Source organism: Oncorhynchus nerka, linkage group LG1, assembly GCF_034236695.1.
Source record: "Oncorhynchus nerka isolate Pitt River linkage group LG1, Oner_Uvic_2.0, whole genome shotgun sequence".
NCBI classification, from domain to species: domain Eukaryota; kingdom Metazoa; phylum Chordata; class Actinopteri; order Salmoniformes; family Salmonidae; genus Oncorhynchus; species Oncorhynchus nerka.
In genome coordinates, this window is record NC_088396.1 from 54652503 (window position 1) to 54671022 (window position 18520).

General features: G+C 45.5%; 1 protein-coding gene across 1 annotated transcript in view; it reads left to right on the forward strand.

Annotated features, from left to right (window-relative positions):
- The first annotated feature begins 10291 nt into the window (after positions 1–10291).
- The window catches only part of LOC115124509 (neuropilin-2-like), a 155791-nt gene continuing 147562 nt past the window's right edge, over positions 10292–18520 (forward strand). Inside the window, exon 1 of the mRNA XM_065018326.1 lies at positions 10292–11232. Coding sequence (XP_064874398.1) covers positions 11160–11232 — 73 coding nt within the window. The 5' untranslated portion in view covers positions 10292–11159. The remainder of the gene's footprint in view (positions 11233–18520) is intronic.

Below are 18520 nucleotides of genomic sequence, written 5' to 3' on the forward strand. Positions count from 1 at the left end.
TACATTACAGTATGAATAGCCTAACGTATAAGAGAACAAAAAAAATGCAAATCAAATCTACTTTTATTTCTCACAATCGTAGACTTTACCATCGAATGCTTGTTCACTATCCATTCCCAACAATGTCGAGTTTAAAAATAAACATATAAATATAGAAATATAAGAGGAATAAAAGGCAAGTAGAATGGAGCTCTAAACAGGAAGTACCAGATCAATGTGGAGCTCTAAACAGGAAGAACCAGATCAACTTGGAGCTATATACAGGGAGTACCAGATCAATGTGGAGCTATATACAGGAAGTACCAGATCAATGTGGAGCTATATACAGGAAGTACCAGATCAATGTGGAGCTATATACAGGAAGTACCAGATCAATGTGGAGCTATATACAGGAAGTACCAGATCAATGTGGAGCTATATACAGGAAGTACCAGATCAATGTGGAGCTATATACAGGAAGTACCAGATCAATGTGGAGCTATATACAGGAAGTACCAGATCAATGTGGAGCTATAAACAGGAAGAACCAGATCAATGTGGCGCTATATACAGGAAGTACCAGATCAATGTGGAGCTATATACAGGAAGTACCAGATCAATGTGGAGCTATAAACAGGAAGTACCAGATCAATGTGGAGCTATATACAGGAAGTACCAGATCAATGTGGAGCTATATACAGGAAGAACCAGATCAATGTGGAGCTATAAACAGGAAGTACCAGATCAATGTGGAGCTATATACAGGAAGTACCAGATCAATGTGGAGCTATATACAGGAAGTACCAGATCAATGTGGAGCTATATACAGGAAGTACCAGATCAATGTGGAGCTATATACAGGAAGTACCAGATCAATGTGGAGCTATATACAGGAAGAACCAGATCAATATGGAGCTATATACAGGAAGTACCAGATCAATGTGGAGCAAATTACAGGGAGTACCAGTACCAGATCAATGTGGAGCTATATACAGGAAGAACCAGATCAATATGGAGCTATATACAGGAAGTACCAGATCAATGTGGAGCTATATACAGGAAGTACCAGATCAATGTGGAGCTATATACAGGAAGTACCAGATCAATGTGGAGCTATATACAGGAAGAACCAGATCAATGTGGAGCTATATACAGGAAGTACCAGATCAATGTGGAGCTATATACAGGAAGTACCAGATCAATGTGGAGCTATGTACAGGAAGTACCAGATCAATGTGGAGCTATATACAGGAAGTACCAGATCAATGTGGAGCTATATACAGGAAGAACCAGATCAATATGGAGCTATATACAGGAAGTACCAGATCAATGTGGAGCAAATTACAGGGAGTACCAGTACCAGATCAATGTGGAGCTATATACAGGAAGAACCAGATCAATATGGAGCTATATACAGGAAGTACCAGATCAATGTGGAGCTATATACAGGAAGTACCAGATCAATGTGGAGCTATATACAGGAAGTACCAGATCAATGTGGAGCTATATACAGGAAGAACCAGATCAATGTGGAGCTATATACAGGAAGTACCAGATCAATGTGGAGCTATATACAGGAAGTACCAGATCAATGTGGAGCTATGTACAGGAAGTACCAGATCAATGTGGAGCTATGTACAGGAAGTACCAGATCAATGTGGAGCTATGTACAGGAAGTACCAGATCAATGTGGAGCTATATACAGGGAGTACCAGATCAATATGGAGCTATGTACAGGAAGTACCAGATCAATGTGGAGCTATATACAGGAAGAACCAGATCCATGTGGAGCTATATACAGGAAGTACCAGTACCAGATCAATGTGGAGCTATGTACAGGAAGTACCAGATCAATGTGGAGCTATATACAGGAAGTACCAGATCAATGTGGAGCTATATACAGGAAGTACCAGATCAATGGGCAGAGTTACAAGCATCTACAATGCAATGCTGTCATTTAACACCACATTTCCGTAACCTGTTCCCCTTCATCATGGATTTTCTGTTCAGTTTTTACGTGTTTTCTCTTTCTCTAGTTTCATTGTGACTCAGGTATTCCTGGCAGACACCTGCCCCCTATTGGCCTAGAGGTGAATAGCTCTGACAGAGAACAGGGTTAATAGCTGCACGCGTACATTAGTAGCTCTAACTATGAGGAGGAGGAGGAGGAGGAGGAGGAGGAGGGAGACCTTAGGGGAAGTGGGTTAATAGGTATAGATAATAAGAAAACCAACAGCGGTCAGACATTTTACAACACAATTGTCTCTGGAAACCTCTGGCCACTGGTTGTGTTGTTGTGTCTGTAAACGATAATGTCTGCAATGATAATATGTGTCATGATAATTACAACACTGGCTTGTGGTCTACAACAGGACTCAGGAATCCACAGAGTGTTGTTGGAAATAAAGGTTATTTATAAGAGATGTTCCAGCACAACAGAAGCTAAATAAATACTCAGCGTCAAACTCCAGATCATTAAGATGCTGAGGCTGAGCCTCTACGGACATGCGGATTAGAGGATGGTTACAGATGTGATGAACATGATGTGGGTGGTTAATGTGGGTGGATAATGTAGGTGGATCATGTGGGTGGTTAATGTGGGTGGATAATGTGGATCGATAATGTAGGTGGATCATGTGGGTAGATCATGTGGGTAGATCATGTGGGTGTATATGGTGGGTGTATATTGTGGGTAGATATGTGGGTGGATAACGTGGGTGGATAATGTAGGTGGATCATGTGGGTAGATCATGTGTGTGTATATGGTGGGTGTATATTGTGGGTAGATATGTGGGTGGATAACGTGGGTGGATAATGTGGGTGGATAATGTGGGTATATAATGTGGGTGGATATTGTGGGTAGATAACTGTGGGTAGATAATGGGGGTATATAATGTGGGTGGATAACGTGGGTGGATAATGTGGGTGAATAATGTGGGTATATAATGTGGGTGGATATTGTGGGTAGATAATGGGGGTGGATAATGCGGGTCTATAATGTGGGTGGATATTGTGGGTAGATAATGGGGGTGGATATTGTGGGTAGATAATGGGGGTAGATATTGTGGGTGGATAACGTGGGTGGATAATGTGGGTGAATAATGTGGGTATATAATGTGGGTGGATATTGTGGGTAGATAATGGGGGTGGATATTGTGGGTAGATAATGGGGGTGGATAATGTGGGTGTATAATGTGGGTAGATATTGTGGGTATATAATGTGGGTGGATATTGGGGGTAGATAATGGGGGTATATAATGTGGGTGGATAATGTGGGTGAATAATGTGGGTATATCATGTGGGTGGATATTGTGGGTAGATAATGGGGGTGGATATTGTGGGTAGATAATGGGGGTGGATAATGTGGGTGTATAATGTGGGTAGATATTGTGGGTATATAATGTGGGTGGATATTGTGGGTAGATAATGGGGGTGGATATTGTGGGTAGATAATGGGGTATATAATGTCGGTGAATAATGTGGGTATATAACGTGGGCCGATATTGTGGGTGGATAATGAGAATTTATAATGTGGGTGGATAATGTGGGTGGATACTGTAATTACTTCACATTAAAAAACTAAAATAACTCTGGAGCATTTTTTTTAGATGGAAAGGTGGAAAGAAACGGAGGGATACGACACACAGACAGACACACGCTCACTCACTCACACATACACACACACACACACACAGACAAACACACGCTCACTCACTCACACATACACACACACACACACACACAGACAGACACACGCTCACTCACTCACACATATACACACACACACACACACACACACAGACAGACACACGCTCACTCACTCACAAACACAAACACAAAGACACACACACACACACGCGCGCGCACGACACAACCTGAATTTCTCTTGCTGAGGAAAAAATCTATCTATCAGTGGAGAAGGCCTAGTAAATTAGAATGTCAAAACAGCCTCATGCGCCGTTGACATACTAATTTACTGTTCCTTCCTGTGAGGAGAGGTCAGTATGGCTTATTGATGAGGCCTGTGGGAGATAGCGTGTTTGTGTGTGTCTGTGTGTGTGTGTGTGTGTGTGTATATACACTGAGTGTACAAAACATTAAGAACACCTCCCTAATATTGAGAACAGCCTCAATTCGTCGGGACATGTACTCTACAAGGTGTCGAAAGCGTTCCACATCGATGCTGGCCCATGTTGACTCCAATGCTTCCCAGAGTTGTGTCAAGGATAAGGAAGGATGGGTCGGTAAGGATCAGGAGTGGCAGGGAAGGGGGAGGAGGGGTGGGGAAGGGGGAGAAGGGGTGGGGAAGGGGAAGGAGGGGTGGGGAAGGGGCAGGAGGGGTGGGGGAGGAGGGGTGGGGAAGGGGAAGGAGGGGTGGGGAAGGGGAAAGAGTGGTAGGAAAGGGGAAGGAGGGGTGGGGAAGGGGAAGGAGGGGTGGGGAAGGGGAAGGAGTGGTATGGAAGAGGAAGGAGTGGTAGGGAAGGGGAAAGAGTGGTAGGAAAGGGGAAGGAGGGGTAGGGAAGGGGAAGGAGGGTAGGAAAGGGAAGGGGGGTAGGGAAGGGGAAGGGGAAGGAGTGGTAGGGAAGGGGAAGGAGTGGTAGGGAGGGGAAGGAGTGGTAGGAAAGGGGAAGGAGTGGTAGGGAGGGGAAGGAGTGGTAGGGAAGGGGAAGGAGTAGTAGGGAGTGGGAAGGAGTGGTAGGAAAGGGGAAGGAGTGGTGGGGAAGGGGAAGGAGTGGTAGGGAAGGGGGAGGAGGGGTGGGGAAGGGGAAGGAGTGGTAGGGAAGGGGAAGGAGTGGTAGGAAAGGGGAAGGAGTGGTAGGGGGGGGAAGGAGTGGTAGGGAAGGGAAGGAGTGGTAGGGAAGGGGAGGAGTGGTAGGAAAGGGGAAGGAGTGGTAGGGAGGGGAAGGAGTGGTAGGGAAGGGAAGGAGTGGTAGGGAGTGGGAAGGAGTGGTAGGGAAGGGGAAGGAGTGGTAGGGAAGGGGAAGGAGTGGTAGGGAGTGGGAAGGAGTGGTAGGAAAGGGGGAGGAGTGGTAGGGAAGGGGAAGGAGTGGTAGGAAAGGGGAAGGAGTGGTAGGAAAGGGGAAGGAGTGGTGGGGAAGGGGGAGGGGGGTAGGGAAGGGGAAGGAGTGGTAGGGAAGGATCAGGAGAGGTAGGGAAGGGGAAGGAGGCATTTTTTTTAGGCTCATGGGAAAATATGAATGACTTCTTTAATTTGATTCTCTCTCTCTCTCTCACCTCTCATTTGAGGCCTGAGAGAGATAAAGAGCAAGTATCTCCTGTGGCTGCTAATCTATCTGCTAATCTATCTGCTAATCCATATGCTAATCCATTTGCTATCCCATCTGCTAATCTATCTACTTGTCTATCTATCTGCGAATATATCTATCTGCTAATCTCCCATTTGAAAACCAATAACAGCCCCATAGTGTAACTGTGTCTCGATGTGTGTCCCTGGCAACAGGCTAAGGCAACAGCTATCTCCACTACCTACCACCAGCTATCTCCACTACCTACCACTAGCTATTACTAGCTATCTCCACTACCTACCACTAGCTATCACTAGCTATCTCCACTACCTACCACTAGCTATCTCCACTACCTACCACTAGCTATCACTAGCTATCTCCACCACCTACCACTAGCTATCACTAGCTATCTCCACTACCTACCACTAGCTATCTCCACTACCTACCACTAGCTATCACTAGCTATCTCCACTACCTACCACTAGCTATCGCCACTACCTACCACTAGCTATCATTAGCTATCTCCACTACCTACCACTAGCTATCACTAGCTATCTCCACTACCTAACACTAGCTATCACTATCTATCTCCACTACCTACCACTAGCTATCACTATCTATCTCCACTACCTACCACCAGCTATCTCCACTACCTAACACTAGCTATCACTATCTATCCCCACTACCTACCACTAGCTATCACTAGCTATCTCCACTACCTACCACTAGCTATCACTATCTATCTCCACTACCTATCACTAGCTATCTCCACTACCTACCACTAGCTATCACTATCTATCTCCACTACCTATCACTAGCTATCTCCACTACCTACCACTAGCTATCACTATCTATCTCCACTACCTACCACTAGCTATCACTAGCTATCTCCTCTACCTACCACTAACTATCTCCACTACCTACCACTAGCTATCACTAGCTATCTCCACTAACTACCACTAGCTATCTCCACTACCTACCACTAGCTATCACTAGCTATCTCCACTACCTACCACTAGCTATCTCCACTAACTACCACTAGCTATCACTAGCTATCTCCACTACCTACCACTAGCTATCACTAGCTATCTCCACTAACTACCACTAGCTATCTCCACTAACTACCACTAGTTATCACTAGCTATCTCCACTAACTACCACTAGCTATCTCCACTAACTACCACTAGCTATCACTAGCTATCTCCACTACCTACCACTACCTATCACTAGCTATCTCCACTACCTACCACTAGCTATCTCTTTGGCATGTCCTTTCCTTACCACCAGTTAACTCCACACAGACCCATACCAGGCCAGGTTTTCCTGCAGAGAGTCTTTCCATTTTCATTCTTATCATTTATTTAGCTACGATAGTCCACTATGTAACACTTGCCACTGTTTTCCAGGGAGTCCTGGGATACGCTCTGGGAGCCAGACACGGAGGTAATGAGCTCAGGACCCCACAGCCCACAGCCTGCCAACAGCAGAGCTCCAGAGACCTGTCCAGCAGGGAGCAACACCTCCTGCTTAGCCCAGGTAATTGGATCTGAGTCTGTAGTCTGAGTCTGTAGCAGTAGGTGGAGGTAGGTGGAGGTAATGCCTGCCAGCCTGGGGGTCTGTAGCAGTAGGTGGAGGTAAGGCCTGCCAGCCTGCGGGTCTGTAGCAGTAGGTGGAGGTAAGGCCTGCCAGCCTGAGGGTCTGTAGCAGTAGGGAGTTGTCCTGAGTACGTTAGGGAAGAGGGGCATCGAGGGTGTCCTGAGTACGTTAGGGAAGAGTGGTATAGAGGGTGTCCTGAGTATGTTAGGGAAGAGGGGCATAGTGGGTTGTCCTGAGTACGTTAGGGAAGAGGGGCATCGAGGGTGTCCTGAGTACGTTAGGGAAGAGTGTTATAGAGGGTGTCCTGAGTATGTTAGGGAAGAGGGGCATAGTGGGTTGTCCTGAGTACGTTAGGGAAGAGGGGTATAGAGGGTGTCCTGAGTATGTTAGGGAAGAGGGGTGTAGTGGGTGTCCTGAGTACGTTAGGGAAGAGGGGCATCGAGGGTGTCCTGAGTACGTTAGAGAAGATGGGTATAGAGGGTGTCCTGAGTACTTTAGGGAAGAGTGGTATAGAGGGTGTCCTGAGTACGTTAGGGAAGAGGGGTATAGAGGGGTGTCCTGAGTACGTTAGGGAAGAGGGCATCGAGGGTGTCCTGAGTACGTTAGGGAAGAAGGGTATAGAGGGGTGTCCTGAGTGCGTTAGGGAAGAGGGGTATAGAGGGTGTCCTGAGTACATTTGGGAAGAGGGGTATAGAGGGTGTCCTGAGTACGTTAGGGAAGAGGGGCATCGAGGGTGTCCTGAGTACGTTACGGAAGAGGGGCATTGAGGGTGTCCTGAGTACGTTAGGGAAGAGGGGTATAGAGGGTGTCCTGAGTACGTTAGGGAAGAGGGGTATAGAGGGGTGTCCTGAGTACGTTAGGGAAGAGGGGTATAGAGGGTGTCCTGAGTATGTTAGGGAAGAGGGGCATAGTGGGTTGTCCTGAGTACGTTAGGGAAGAGGGGCATCGAGGTTGTCCTGAGTACGTTATGGAAGAGGGGTATAGAGGGTGTCCTGAGTACGTTAGGGAAGAGGGGCATCGAGGGTGTCCTGAGTACGTTAGGGAAGAGTGGTATAGAGGGTGTCCTGAGTACGTTAGGGAAGAGAGGTATAGAGGGTGTCCTGAGTACGTTAGGGAAGAGTGGTATAGAGGGTGTCCTGAGTACGTTAGGGAAGAGGGGCATCGAGGGTGTCCTGAGTACATTAGGGTAGAGGGGTATGGAGGGTGTCCTGAGTACGTTAGGGAAGAAGGGCATCGAGGGTGTCCTGAGTACGTTAGAGAAGAGGGGCATCGAGGGTGTCCTGAGTACATTAGGGAAGAGGGGCATCGAGGGGTATCCTGAGTACGTTAGGGAAGAGGGGTATAGAGGGGTGACCTGAGTACGTTAGGGAAGAGGGGTATAGAGGGTATCCTGAGTATGTTAGGGAAGAGGGGTATAGAGGGGTATCCTGAGTACATTAGGGAAGAGGGGTATAAAGGGGTGTCCTGAGTATGTTAGGGAAGAGGGGTATAGAGGGTGTCCTGAGTACGTTAGGGAAGAGGGGTATAGAGGGGTATCCTGAGTACGTTAGGGAAGAGGGGTATAGAGGGGTGACCTGAGTACGTTAGGGAAGAGGGGTATAGAGGGTATCCTGAGTATGTTAGGGAAGAGGGGTATAGAGGGGTATCCTGAGTACGTTAGGGAAGAGGGGTATAAAGGGGTGTTAGGAGATCTAGTGGTAAACGGGAGATATTTGCCCAGACAGGAAATCTCTCCACCATGTTTCCTTAACGGTCCAAAACCCTCTTGAACAGCTTCTACCTCCAAGACATAACACTGCTGAACAATTAATCAAATGGCCAGCGGACTAGTTACATGGACCCCCCTTTGTTGCTACACTGCTGCTACTCACTGTTTATTATCTATGCATAGTCACTTTCCCCCTACCTACATATACATACATATTAGCTCAATCTCCTCGACTAACCTGTACCCCCGCACATTGACTCGCCCCCCCCCCCCTGTTATCGCCTCCTTACTATCATTTGTGTGTTACTTATTTATTTATTTTACTTTCGTTTGTGTATTAAATATTTTCTAAACTCTATTTTCTTCAACTGCATTGTTGATTAATTACGGGCTTGAAAGTAAGCATTTCACGATAAGGTTGTTGTATTTGGCGCATAAGATTTGATTTGAAAACCTCAGCTAATGTGTTCCCCCCTAAGACTTTGAAGGCACCCTATATAGTGCACTACTTTGGACTAGAACCTCTGTTTCTGAGAAGAAGTGTTATCTAAGGAGCTGGCCGCTGCAGAGTATAACTGTGTCATTATAAATCCTCCACCAAGAGTTCGTGTCTGTACTTAGTGCTGGTGGTGTGGTGGGTTGGAGACCCAAACCGGGCGGGCCTGGGCGGGTCCAGGGTGGGTACGTTATGGAGCGAGCAGCGGGTAGGCTCTGGGAACGATTGGTTTTCTAAATGAATGGATGCAGAGAAGAAGCTTTGATGTGTTCATTGTGGCCATGAGGGACTTTTATCCTTCGACTCCCAAACGGATTTCCCTCTTTCTCAAGCTTTCTCGCTCTAATGGTTGAATTGATACAGAGTTTTCTTATCTCTTCTGAGTTTTACGTTCCATAAATACTGCCTCTTCTTGTGTGAGACGTATGTACATGTAAGGGTTTTATAGCCTTGTAGAAGAGATGAGGTTTTGATTGTCATCTGGCATATATCTTTAGTCTATGTTTCTGTCTTTTTCATGACAGTGGTTTGTGTTTGTTTCCTTCTGTTTTTCCCGTCTTATTGTGATTATTTAGAGTCCTATCAACCGCTTGTTACGCTACTGTACGTGGCAGGCTGTCAAGCGGTTGGTGCGTTGATATCACCAGCGCAGCCACACACATTACCACTCCGCTGCCTGAGTTGGCATGTCAAGCTATCACTACTGCAGTAACACCATGTCAGCATATTCACAGTACAGTACTACTGTATTTCAATCAAATACAATGGTTTGTGTCCTAAAAAAATGATTTTTTGTTTGTTTGTTGGAGTGGACACTATTGACTTAGAAGGACTTTGTAAGTCATCATTTATGATACATGTCTTTCTCCGTCTCAGTGTTTTTTAGTTATTGCTGACATCGTTATATCTCCATACTTCCCTTATGTTTGTTCAGTAGCTGTTTGGTAATCCCATGACGGTGGTGGCTAGCGGACGGTTTAATGCTTCTTCCTCTTTTCTAAGAATACGGAGTTTATATCTAAGCATACGTGTCTTGTCCACCGCTCTCCATAAATACTAGTCCTTCTTTTTTTTTACCAACCAGTCAGTGGTTACTGCATGAAGCCACCAACATGGTATTTCACGACCCATGAGGCATGAGACTGTGTGTGTGTGTGTGTGTGTGTGTGTGCGCGCACCGCTTCTATTTTTCCAGTTCCTTGCCCGTCTATTTTTTTCTAAGTAAAAGAAAGAAAGCTGCAGCAGGCAGTGAGTGGTCCTCTTTAATCAGCGGCTGTGGGGAGGCGGGTCGAGGTGCTGACTGTAATGTGATAGCTGCTCCGCTCTAACGTTATTACATACACATGCTGGCTGCCTGCGCTCTCGCTGCTGGAACACGGAGCCTTCAAAACTCAAGCCAGAATAGTCCGATCAGAGCAGAGGGAAGGAGCTGTGTGCCTGGACTAGCGGAGAGAGAACGGAGTGTTACCGATAGATTATAGAGCTCTGGGTAATAACGGCAATACGGACCGTTTTGGTTTGCATTCTATGAAAGATCGTTTTTACCGACGAGCCTTGGACAGTTGGACTATTTCGTTAAGATTTGTGTTTTTTTTTTTTTGGACAAGTAAATGCGCTGGAGGGAGAAAGTCAAAGGAAATACAAAACACATATCTTCTCACTGGTTTGGAGGCAACCAAAACACTCACTTCAGATATCTGCTAGAGAAAGCATCAATTCCGTGGACTAAAAACCGCTACGGACTTCTGAATGAATTCATACAGATTTTTTATTTTATTTTCCATAATTTCTTTGTAATAGAATATTATCTGGATGGAATTGATGTTTTATTTTTATTTTTTTCTCGTTATTCTGAACGCCGCAGTGGCCAGAATGGTTTTGAATCTTTTAAATTATTGAATTGAAATAACAGGGGCAGAAAATATTATTCATTTAAAAAAAGAAGAAACAAGAGAAGGGTTAAGCGGGTAGGAATTGATATCGCCGTTGTGTTGAACACCGAACCACAGACCAACGTCTTCCCGGTGGAGACGCGTGTTACCGTGACCGGAGAAAACAGTTTGCACGAGGAAGAAGACTTTCACGGCGAGTTCTTGTCTCCGGGATTGGGAAGGGTGAAACTTCACCTCGGAAAATGGATATATTACCGTGGCTCTGTGGATGTTTACTGGCCGTTTGTTTACCACAAATAGTTATCGGTGAAGAAGGTAAGTTTTATTCCGGAGCGATTCATTTGGGCTTTTACCGCTTTACTTACAACAACCAAAACATGTCAAATGTTCACACAAACGTGTGATTTGAGACATGACTAAAACTGACATAATAGCTAATGGCTAGATAATTATTTTACCCTTAAAGCCTTAGAAAAAGAAGAAGATAGCGATGTGTTTCCCTATAGATTGTAGAGCAACACTCGTCTAGTCCTCGTGATTTTAGGCTGTTTGGACGTGAATTGAAGCCTCTCTGTCAGCATATGTTTTAGATTATCAAGTCAAAATCTCCGTGTTAACACATTAAGATGTTATATCCCTTACAGGCAGTCACATAGTCAACGACGGATAGTGACAGCTGAACAGTGTGTTATGTGTTTTATACGCTGGAACTGTCAACCGGGCTCTCGTTTAGCGACGGTTATTCCTCTTGCCGCAGGCGCCGTCGTGAGCCCACTAGTTCCCCGGGGCCGTCGTTGTATCTACATTTTACACACAAAATCTATGATTTTTAAAATGGAGTGTAGAATTACAGCCTAAATAGCCTATCAATTGATCTAATATTTTATTAATTGAGATTACATTTCAACAGTTTTAGTGTACTCGGTGTTTTTAAAACATGCATGTCATTTAGCAGACGCTCTTTAATCAGAGCGATTTACATGAGCAAGTAGGGTCAAAGTGCCTTGCTCAAGGGAACACCGACAGGGCTTTCCACCCAGTCGGCTTGGAGACTCAAACCAGAAGTCGTTTCGGTTACTGGCCCAACGCTCTTTAACCGCTACGCTACCTGACGCCCTAAACCACGCTCCTGTTCTCCTCTTGTCATCAGGGCGTCTTGTTGAAATGATAAGAAGTCAACAGTCAGCGGTTTAACTTCACACGAGGCTTATCTCAAATCTGCGTTCGAATTTTAGTCATTTAAAATCCAATATATTATTAATCTCTCAGATTTAACCTTTGACTCTATGAGTGGATTATGTTTGGATTTAATTACACTGTCTTGGGTCTAATGTCTAGTGTTTATATGGAGTGTTTAATTAATTTAAATGTGTTTAGTGGAACCTATAAAGGTTTTCTATTTACATTAGTGACGTGATGTATATTTTATTTGTCACAATCATTTAAAGTCTAGCTACAGTATTACCCCTCAGGAGCCTATTTTAACTCCTAACAATCCATATAGCTTGTGATTAAAACGCGCAGGCAGTGTCTCAATTGATTGCTGTCGAATGACAGTTTGTTTAGCAAAATCAAAATCTGATTTGTATCAGCGAGTGAACACGACAGGAAAAAAAACAACTGGGGATCCGTTTTGAAAAGTTGGGTGTATGTCGTCGTCCCTTGAACCGGTGCTCGGTTTTTTTTTTTTTTGTCCGTTTGAAATGGCTTGACCTTAAGTTAGATGTTGTTCCTGAGAGCAGGCTGTAGAGACTGGGGGACTAATGAACCCGCTCCAGATATCCGGGACAGGGAACCAGTAGCCTCACTGACAAACACATAATCGTGCTAAATGTTTGGTGAGGAAAACGTGTTTTATTCTTGTCTATTTCACGGATCCCATCTCTTCACAATCGAGTGGCGTGTGGTTTTCTATTGAATCTCAAACATATTTCAAAGGTAGGTTTTATTTTGACGTTTGAAATACAAATATATAGATAGTGGTGGAAATAACACAATGTTATTATTGATAATGTTACAGTAATTGAAAGACACTGCATTATCTTAGACCCACTTTTCTAAATAATTCAACCTTATTTCATAGTAATAACATAGTAGGCTGTAATAGCGCAACATAAACACGTATTTATCCGTACAATCCATTTTCATTTTTGAATGAGCATTAAAGCTAAGGGGTGTTATGTGCTCTTGAAATGTTCATACTACTAACGTATTATCTTATCTCCATGATGAAAGTCTGTGAACTAATCAGATATCAGAGGCTTTTCCTTCAGGGGGACAAAACCAGTAGCTTAGCCTGGTAGTCTGGTAGCCTGGTAGTCTGGTAGCCTGGTAGCCTGGTAGTCTGGTAGCCTGGTAATCTGGTAGTCTGGTAGCCTGGTAGCCTGGTCGCCTGGTAGACTGGTAGCCTGGGTGTCTGGTAGCCTGGTAGTCTGGTAGCCTGGTAGTTCTAGTACTGCTCTCCTTACTTGGTTTATACCCACATGAAGAGCCTCATTTAACCAGACTGAACACTGTGTGTGTGAGAAAGGGAGATAGCGAGATAGCGGGAGAGAGATAAATAGAGATAGAGAGAGGGGTAGGGAGGAGAGAGAAAGAGAGAGAGAGGTAGGGGGAGAGAGATAGAGACAGAGAGAGGTAGGGAGGAGAGAGAAAGAGACAGAGAGAGAGGTAGGGAGGAGAGAGAAAGACAGAGAGAGAGGTAGGGAGGAGAGAGAAAGAGGCAGAGAGAGAGAGGTAGGGAGGAGAGAGAAAGAGGCAGAGAGAGAGAGAGGTAGGGAGGAGAGAGAAAGAGACAGAGAGAGAGGTAGGGAGGAGAGAGAAAGAGACAGAGAGAGAGAGGTAGGGAGGAGAGAGAAAGAGACAGAGAGAGAGGTAGGGAGGAGAGAGAAAGAGACAGAGAGAGAGAGAGAGGTAGGGAGGGAGGGAGGAGAGATAAAGAGACAGAGAGAGAGAGGTAGGGAGGAGAGAGAAAGAGACAGAGAGAGAGAGAGAGGGAGGGAGGAGAGAGAAAGAGACAGAGAGAGAGAGGTAGGGAGGAGAGAGAAAGAGACAGAGAGAGAGGTAGGGAGGAGAGAGAAAGAGACAGAGAGAGAGAGAGGTAGGGAGGGAGGGAGGAGAGATAAAGAGACAGAGAGAGAGAGAGGTAGGGAGGAGGAGAGAGAAAGAGACAGAGAGAGAGAGAGAGGTAGGGAGGAGAGAGAAAGAGACAGAGAGAGAGAGAGAGGGAGGGAGGAGAGAGAAAGAGACAGAGAGAGAGAGGTAGGGAGGAGAGAGAAAGAGACAGAGAGAGAGGTAGGGAGGAGAGAGAAAGAGACAGAGAGAGAGAGGTAGGGAGGAGAGAGAAAGAGACAGAGAGAGAGGTAGGGAGGAGAGAGAAAGAGACAGAGAGAGAGAGAGAGGTAGGGAGGGAGGGAGGAGAGATAAAGAGACAGAGAGAGAGAGGTAGGGAGGAGAGAGAAAGAGACAGAGAGAGAGAGAGAGGGAGGGAGGAGAGAGAAAGAGACAGAGAGAGAGAGGTAGGGAGGAGAGAGAAAGAGACAGAGAGAGAGGTAGGGAGGAGAGAGAAAGAGACAGAGAGAGAGAGAGAGAGAGAGGTAGGGAGGGAGGGAGGAGAGATAAAGAGACAGAGAGAGAGAGGTAGGGAGGAGAGAGAAAAGAGAGAGAGAGGTAGGGAGGAGAGAGAAAGAGAGAGAGAGGTAGGGAGGAGAGAGAAAGGAGAGAGAGAGAGAGAGAGAGAGAGAGAGAGAGAGACAGAGGGGTAGGGAGGAGAGAGAAAGAGACAGAGAGAGAGAGGTAGGGAGGAGAGAGAGAGAGGGGTAGGGAGGGAGGAGAGACAGAGAGAGAGAGAGGGGTAGGGAGGGAGGAGAGAGAAAGAGACAGAGAGACAGAGAGAGAGAGAGAGAGGGGTAGGGAGGGAGGAGAGAGAAAAATAGAGAGAGAGAGAGAGAGAGAGAGAGAGAGGTGTTCATTCTGGCTGGTTTAACCAGGCATCATCATGTGGGTAAATAAACAATTATTGGCTGTTAGTCAATTACAGAATAACAGACAGCAGTATCCATACAGTCAGTGTTTTCTACTGCAGTATAATCCAGACCTTTCTCCTTCGGCTTGCCGTGCTGTAATAACTAGGGGTTTGGTATGTCTGGTTGTGTTTGCTGGTTAAAATTGTAGTGTCGTGAAACTGTGTTCACTGTAGTGAAACACAAGCCACCTGCTTAAACCTGCTGCTGTTTCTGTCGATTTCTAGCAGTCAACAGCTGCACCGATGTGTGTCTGTGTGTGTTTTCTCTGTGTGTCTGTGTGTGTTTTCTCTGTGTGTCTGTGTGTGTTTTATCTGTGTGTCTGTGTGTGTTTTATCTGTGTGTCTGTGTGTGTTTTCTCTGTGTGTGTGTGTGTGTTTTCTCTGTGTGTCTGTGTGTGTTTTATCTGTGTGTCTGTGTGTGTTTTCTCTGTGTGTGTGTGTGTGTTTTCTCTGTGTGTCTGTGTGTGTTTTCTCTGTGTGTGTGTGTGTGTTTTCTCTGTGTGTCTGTGTGTGTTTTATCTGTGTGTCTGTGTGTGTTTTCTCTGTGTGTCTGTGTGTGTTTTCTCTGTGTCTGTGTGTGTTTTATCTGTGTGTCTGTGTGTGTTTTATCTGTGTGTCTGTGTGTGTTTTCTCTGTGTGTCTGTGTGTGTTTTCTCTGTGTGTCTGTGTGTGTTTTCTCTGTGTGTGTGTGTGTTTTCTCTGTGTGTGTGTGTGTGTTTTCTCTGTGTGTGTGTGTTTTCTGTGTGTGTGTGTGTGTGTTTTTCTGTGTGTGTGTGTGTGTGTGTGTTTTCTCTGTGTGTGTGTGTGTTTTCTCTGTGTGTGTGTGTTTTCTCTCTGTGTGTGTGTGTGTGTGTGTTTTTCTGTGTGTGTGTGTGTTTTTCTGTGTGTGTGTGTGTGTGTGTGTGTGTGTGTGTGTGTGTGTGTGTGTGTGTGTGTGTGTGTGTGTGTGTGTGTGTGTGTGTGTGTGTGTGTGTGTGTGTGTGTGTGTGTGTGTGTGTGTGTCTGTGTGTGTGTGTGTGTGTGTGTGTGTGTGCGTAGACTTTTTCATGTGAAGCAACAGTTTGAGAAGATACTTATGTTGTTGTTTTGGTCATGGATTTATCCTCCCTCAACAACTTATTTTGTTTGTATTCACACTTTACGTCAGGAGATGTCTCATCTCAATTCCATTACAAGAGATGTTCTCCTCTGGCTTAAACACAGTGGTATAAAATGTATTTAAAATGTCATTAGATTTGGTCCTAGTTCTGTGTAGCCCGACTGCGCACCATGTTAAAGGCAGTTGAAGTAATGGGCTGCTGCAACTGCTTCACTATGGTGGGGGAAATGGAATGGGGAAAGGGGAAAGGGGAAATGGAATGGGGAAAGGGGAAAGGGGAAATGGAATGGGAAAGGGGAAATGGAATGGGGAAAGGGGGGGAAATGGAATGGGGAAAGGGGAAAGGGGAAATGGAATGGGGAAAGGGGAAAGGGGAAATGGAATGGGGAAAGGGAAAGGGGAAATGGAATGGGGAAAGGGGAAATGGAATGGGGAAAGGGGAAAGGGGAAATGGAAAGGGGAAATGGAATGGGGAAATGGAATGGGGAAAGGGGAAATGGAATGGGGAAAGGGGAAAGGGGAAATGGAAAGGGGAAATGGAATGGGGAAAGGGGAAATGGGAAATGGAATGGGGAAAGGGGAAATGGAATGGGAAAGGGGAAAGGGGAAATGGAAAGGGGAAATGGAATGGGGAAAGGGGAAGGGGAAATGGAAAGGGGAAATGGAATGGGGAAAGGGGAAAGGGAAATGGAAAGGGAAATGGAAAGGGAAATGGAATGGGGAAATGGAATGGGGAAAGGGGAAATGGAATGGGGAAATGGAACAGGAAATGGAAAGGGGAAATGGAATGGGGAAATGGAACAGGAAATGGAAAGGGGAAATGGAATGGGGAAATGGAACAGGAAATGGAAAGGGGAAATGGAATGGGGAAATGGAAAGGGGAAATGGAATGGGGAAAGGGGAAATGGAACGGGGAAAGGGGAAATGGAACGGGGAAATGGGAAATGGAACGGGAAATGGAATGGGGAAAGGGGAAATGGAAAGGGGAAATGGAATGGGGAAAGGGGAAATGGAACGGGAAATGGAATGGGGAAAGGGGAAAGGGGAAATGGAAAGGGGAAATGGAATGGGGAAAGGGGAAATGGAACAGGAAATGGAATGGGGAAAGGGGAAAGGGGAAATGGAATGGGGAACGGGGAAATGGAATGGGGAAAGGGGAAATGGAACGGGAAATGGAATGGGGAAAGGGGAAAGGGGAAATGGAAAGGGGAAATGGAAAGGGGAAATGGAATGGGGAAAGGGGAAATGGAACGGGAAAAGGAATGGGGAAAGGGGAAATGGAACGGGGAAATGGAACAGGAAATGGAAAGGGGAAATGGAACAGGAAATGGAAAGGGGAAATGGAACAGGAAATGGAAAGGGGAAATGGAAAGGGATTTATTTTTTATAAACTTTTCTCTCTACTCGTATTCTGATCTTGAACTGAAGCATGATAAATAGTATGCTGTTCACCTGTTATTCACCTGCTATTCACCTGCTATTCACCTGCTATTCACCTGCTATTCACCTGTTATTCACCTGTTATTCACCTGCTATTCACCTGCTATTCACCTGCTATTCACCTGCTGTTCACCTGCTATTCACCTGCTATTCACCTGCTATTCACCTGCTGTTCACCTGTTAGTCACCTGCTGTTCACCTGCTGTTCACCTGCTGTTCACCTGCTATTCACCTGCTATTCACCTGTTATTCACCTGCTATTCACCTGCTGTTCACCTGCTATTCACCCGCTGTTCACCTGCTATTCACCCGCTGTTCACCTGTTATTCACCTGCTATTCACCTGCTATTCACCTGTTATTCACCTGTTATTCACCTGCTATTCACCTGTTATTCACCTGCTATATTCACCTGCTATTCACCTGTTATTCACCTGTTATTCACCTGCTATTCACCTGCTATTCACCTGTTATTCACCTGTTATTCACCTGCTATTCACCTGCTATTCACCTGTTATTCACCTGCTATTCCCCTGTTATTCACCTGCTATTCACCTGCTATTCACCTGCTATTCACCTGCTAGTCACATGTTATTCACCTGTTATTCACCTGCTATTCACCTGTTATTCACCTGTTATTCACCTGCTTTTCGCCTGCTATTCACCTGCTATTCACCTGTTATTCACCTGCTATTCACCTGCTATTCACCTGTTATTCACCTGTTATTCACCTGCTGTTCACCTGCTAGTCACATGTTATTCACCTGTTATTCACCTGCTATTCGCCTGCTATTCACCTGTTATTCACCTGCTATTCACCTGTTATTCACCTGCTATTCACCTGCTATTCACCTGTTATTCACCTGCTATTCACCTGCTATTCGCCTGCTAGTCACATGTTATTCACCTGTTATTCACCTGCTATTCACCTGTTATTCACCTGTTATTCACCTGCTATTCACCTGCTATTCACCTGTTATTCACCTGCTATTCACCTGTTATTCACCTGTTATTCACCTGCTATTCGCCTGCTATTCACCTG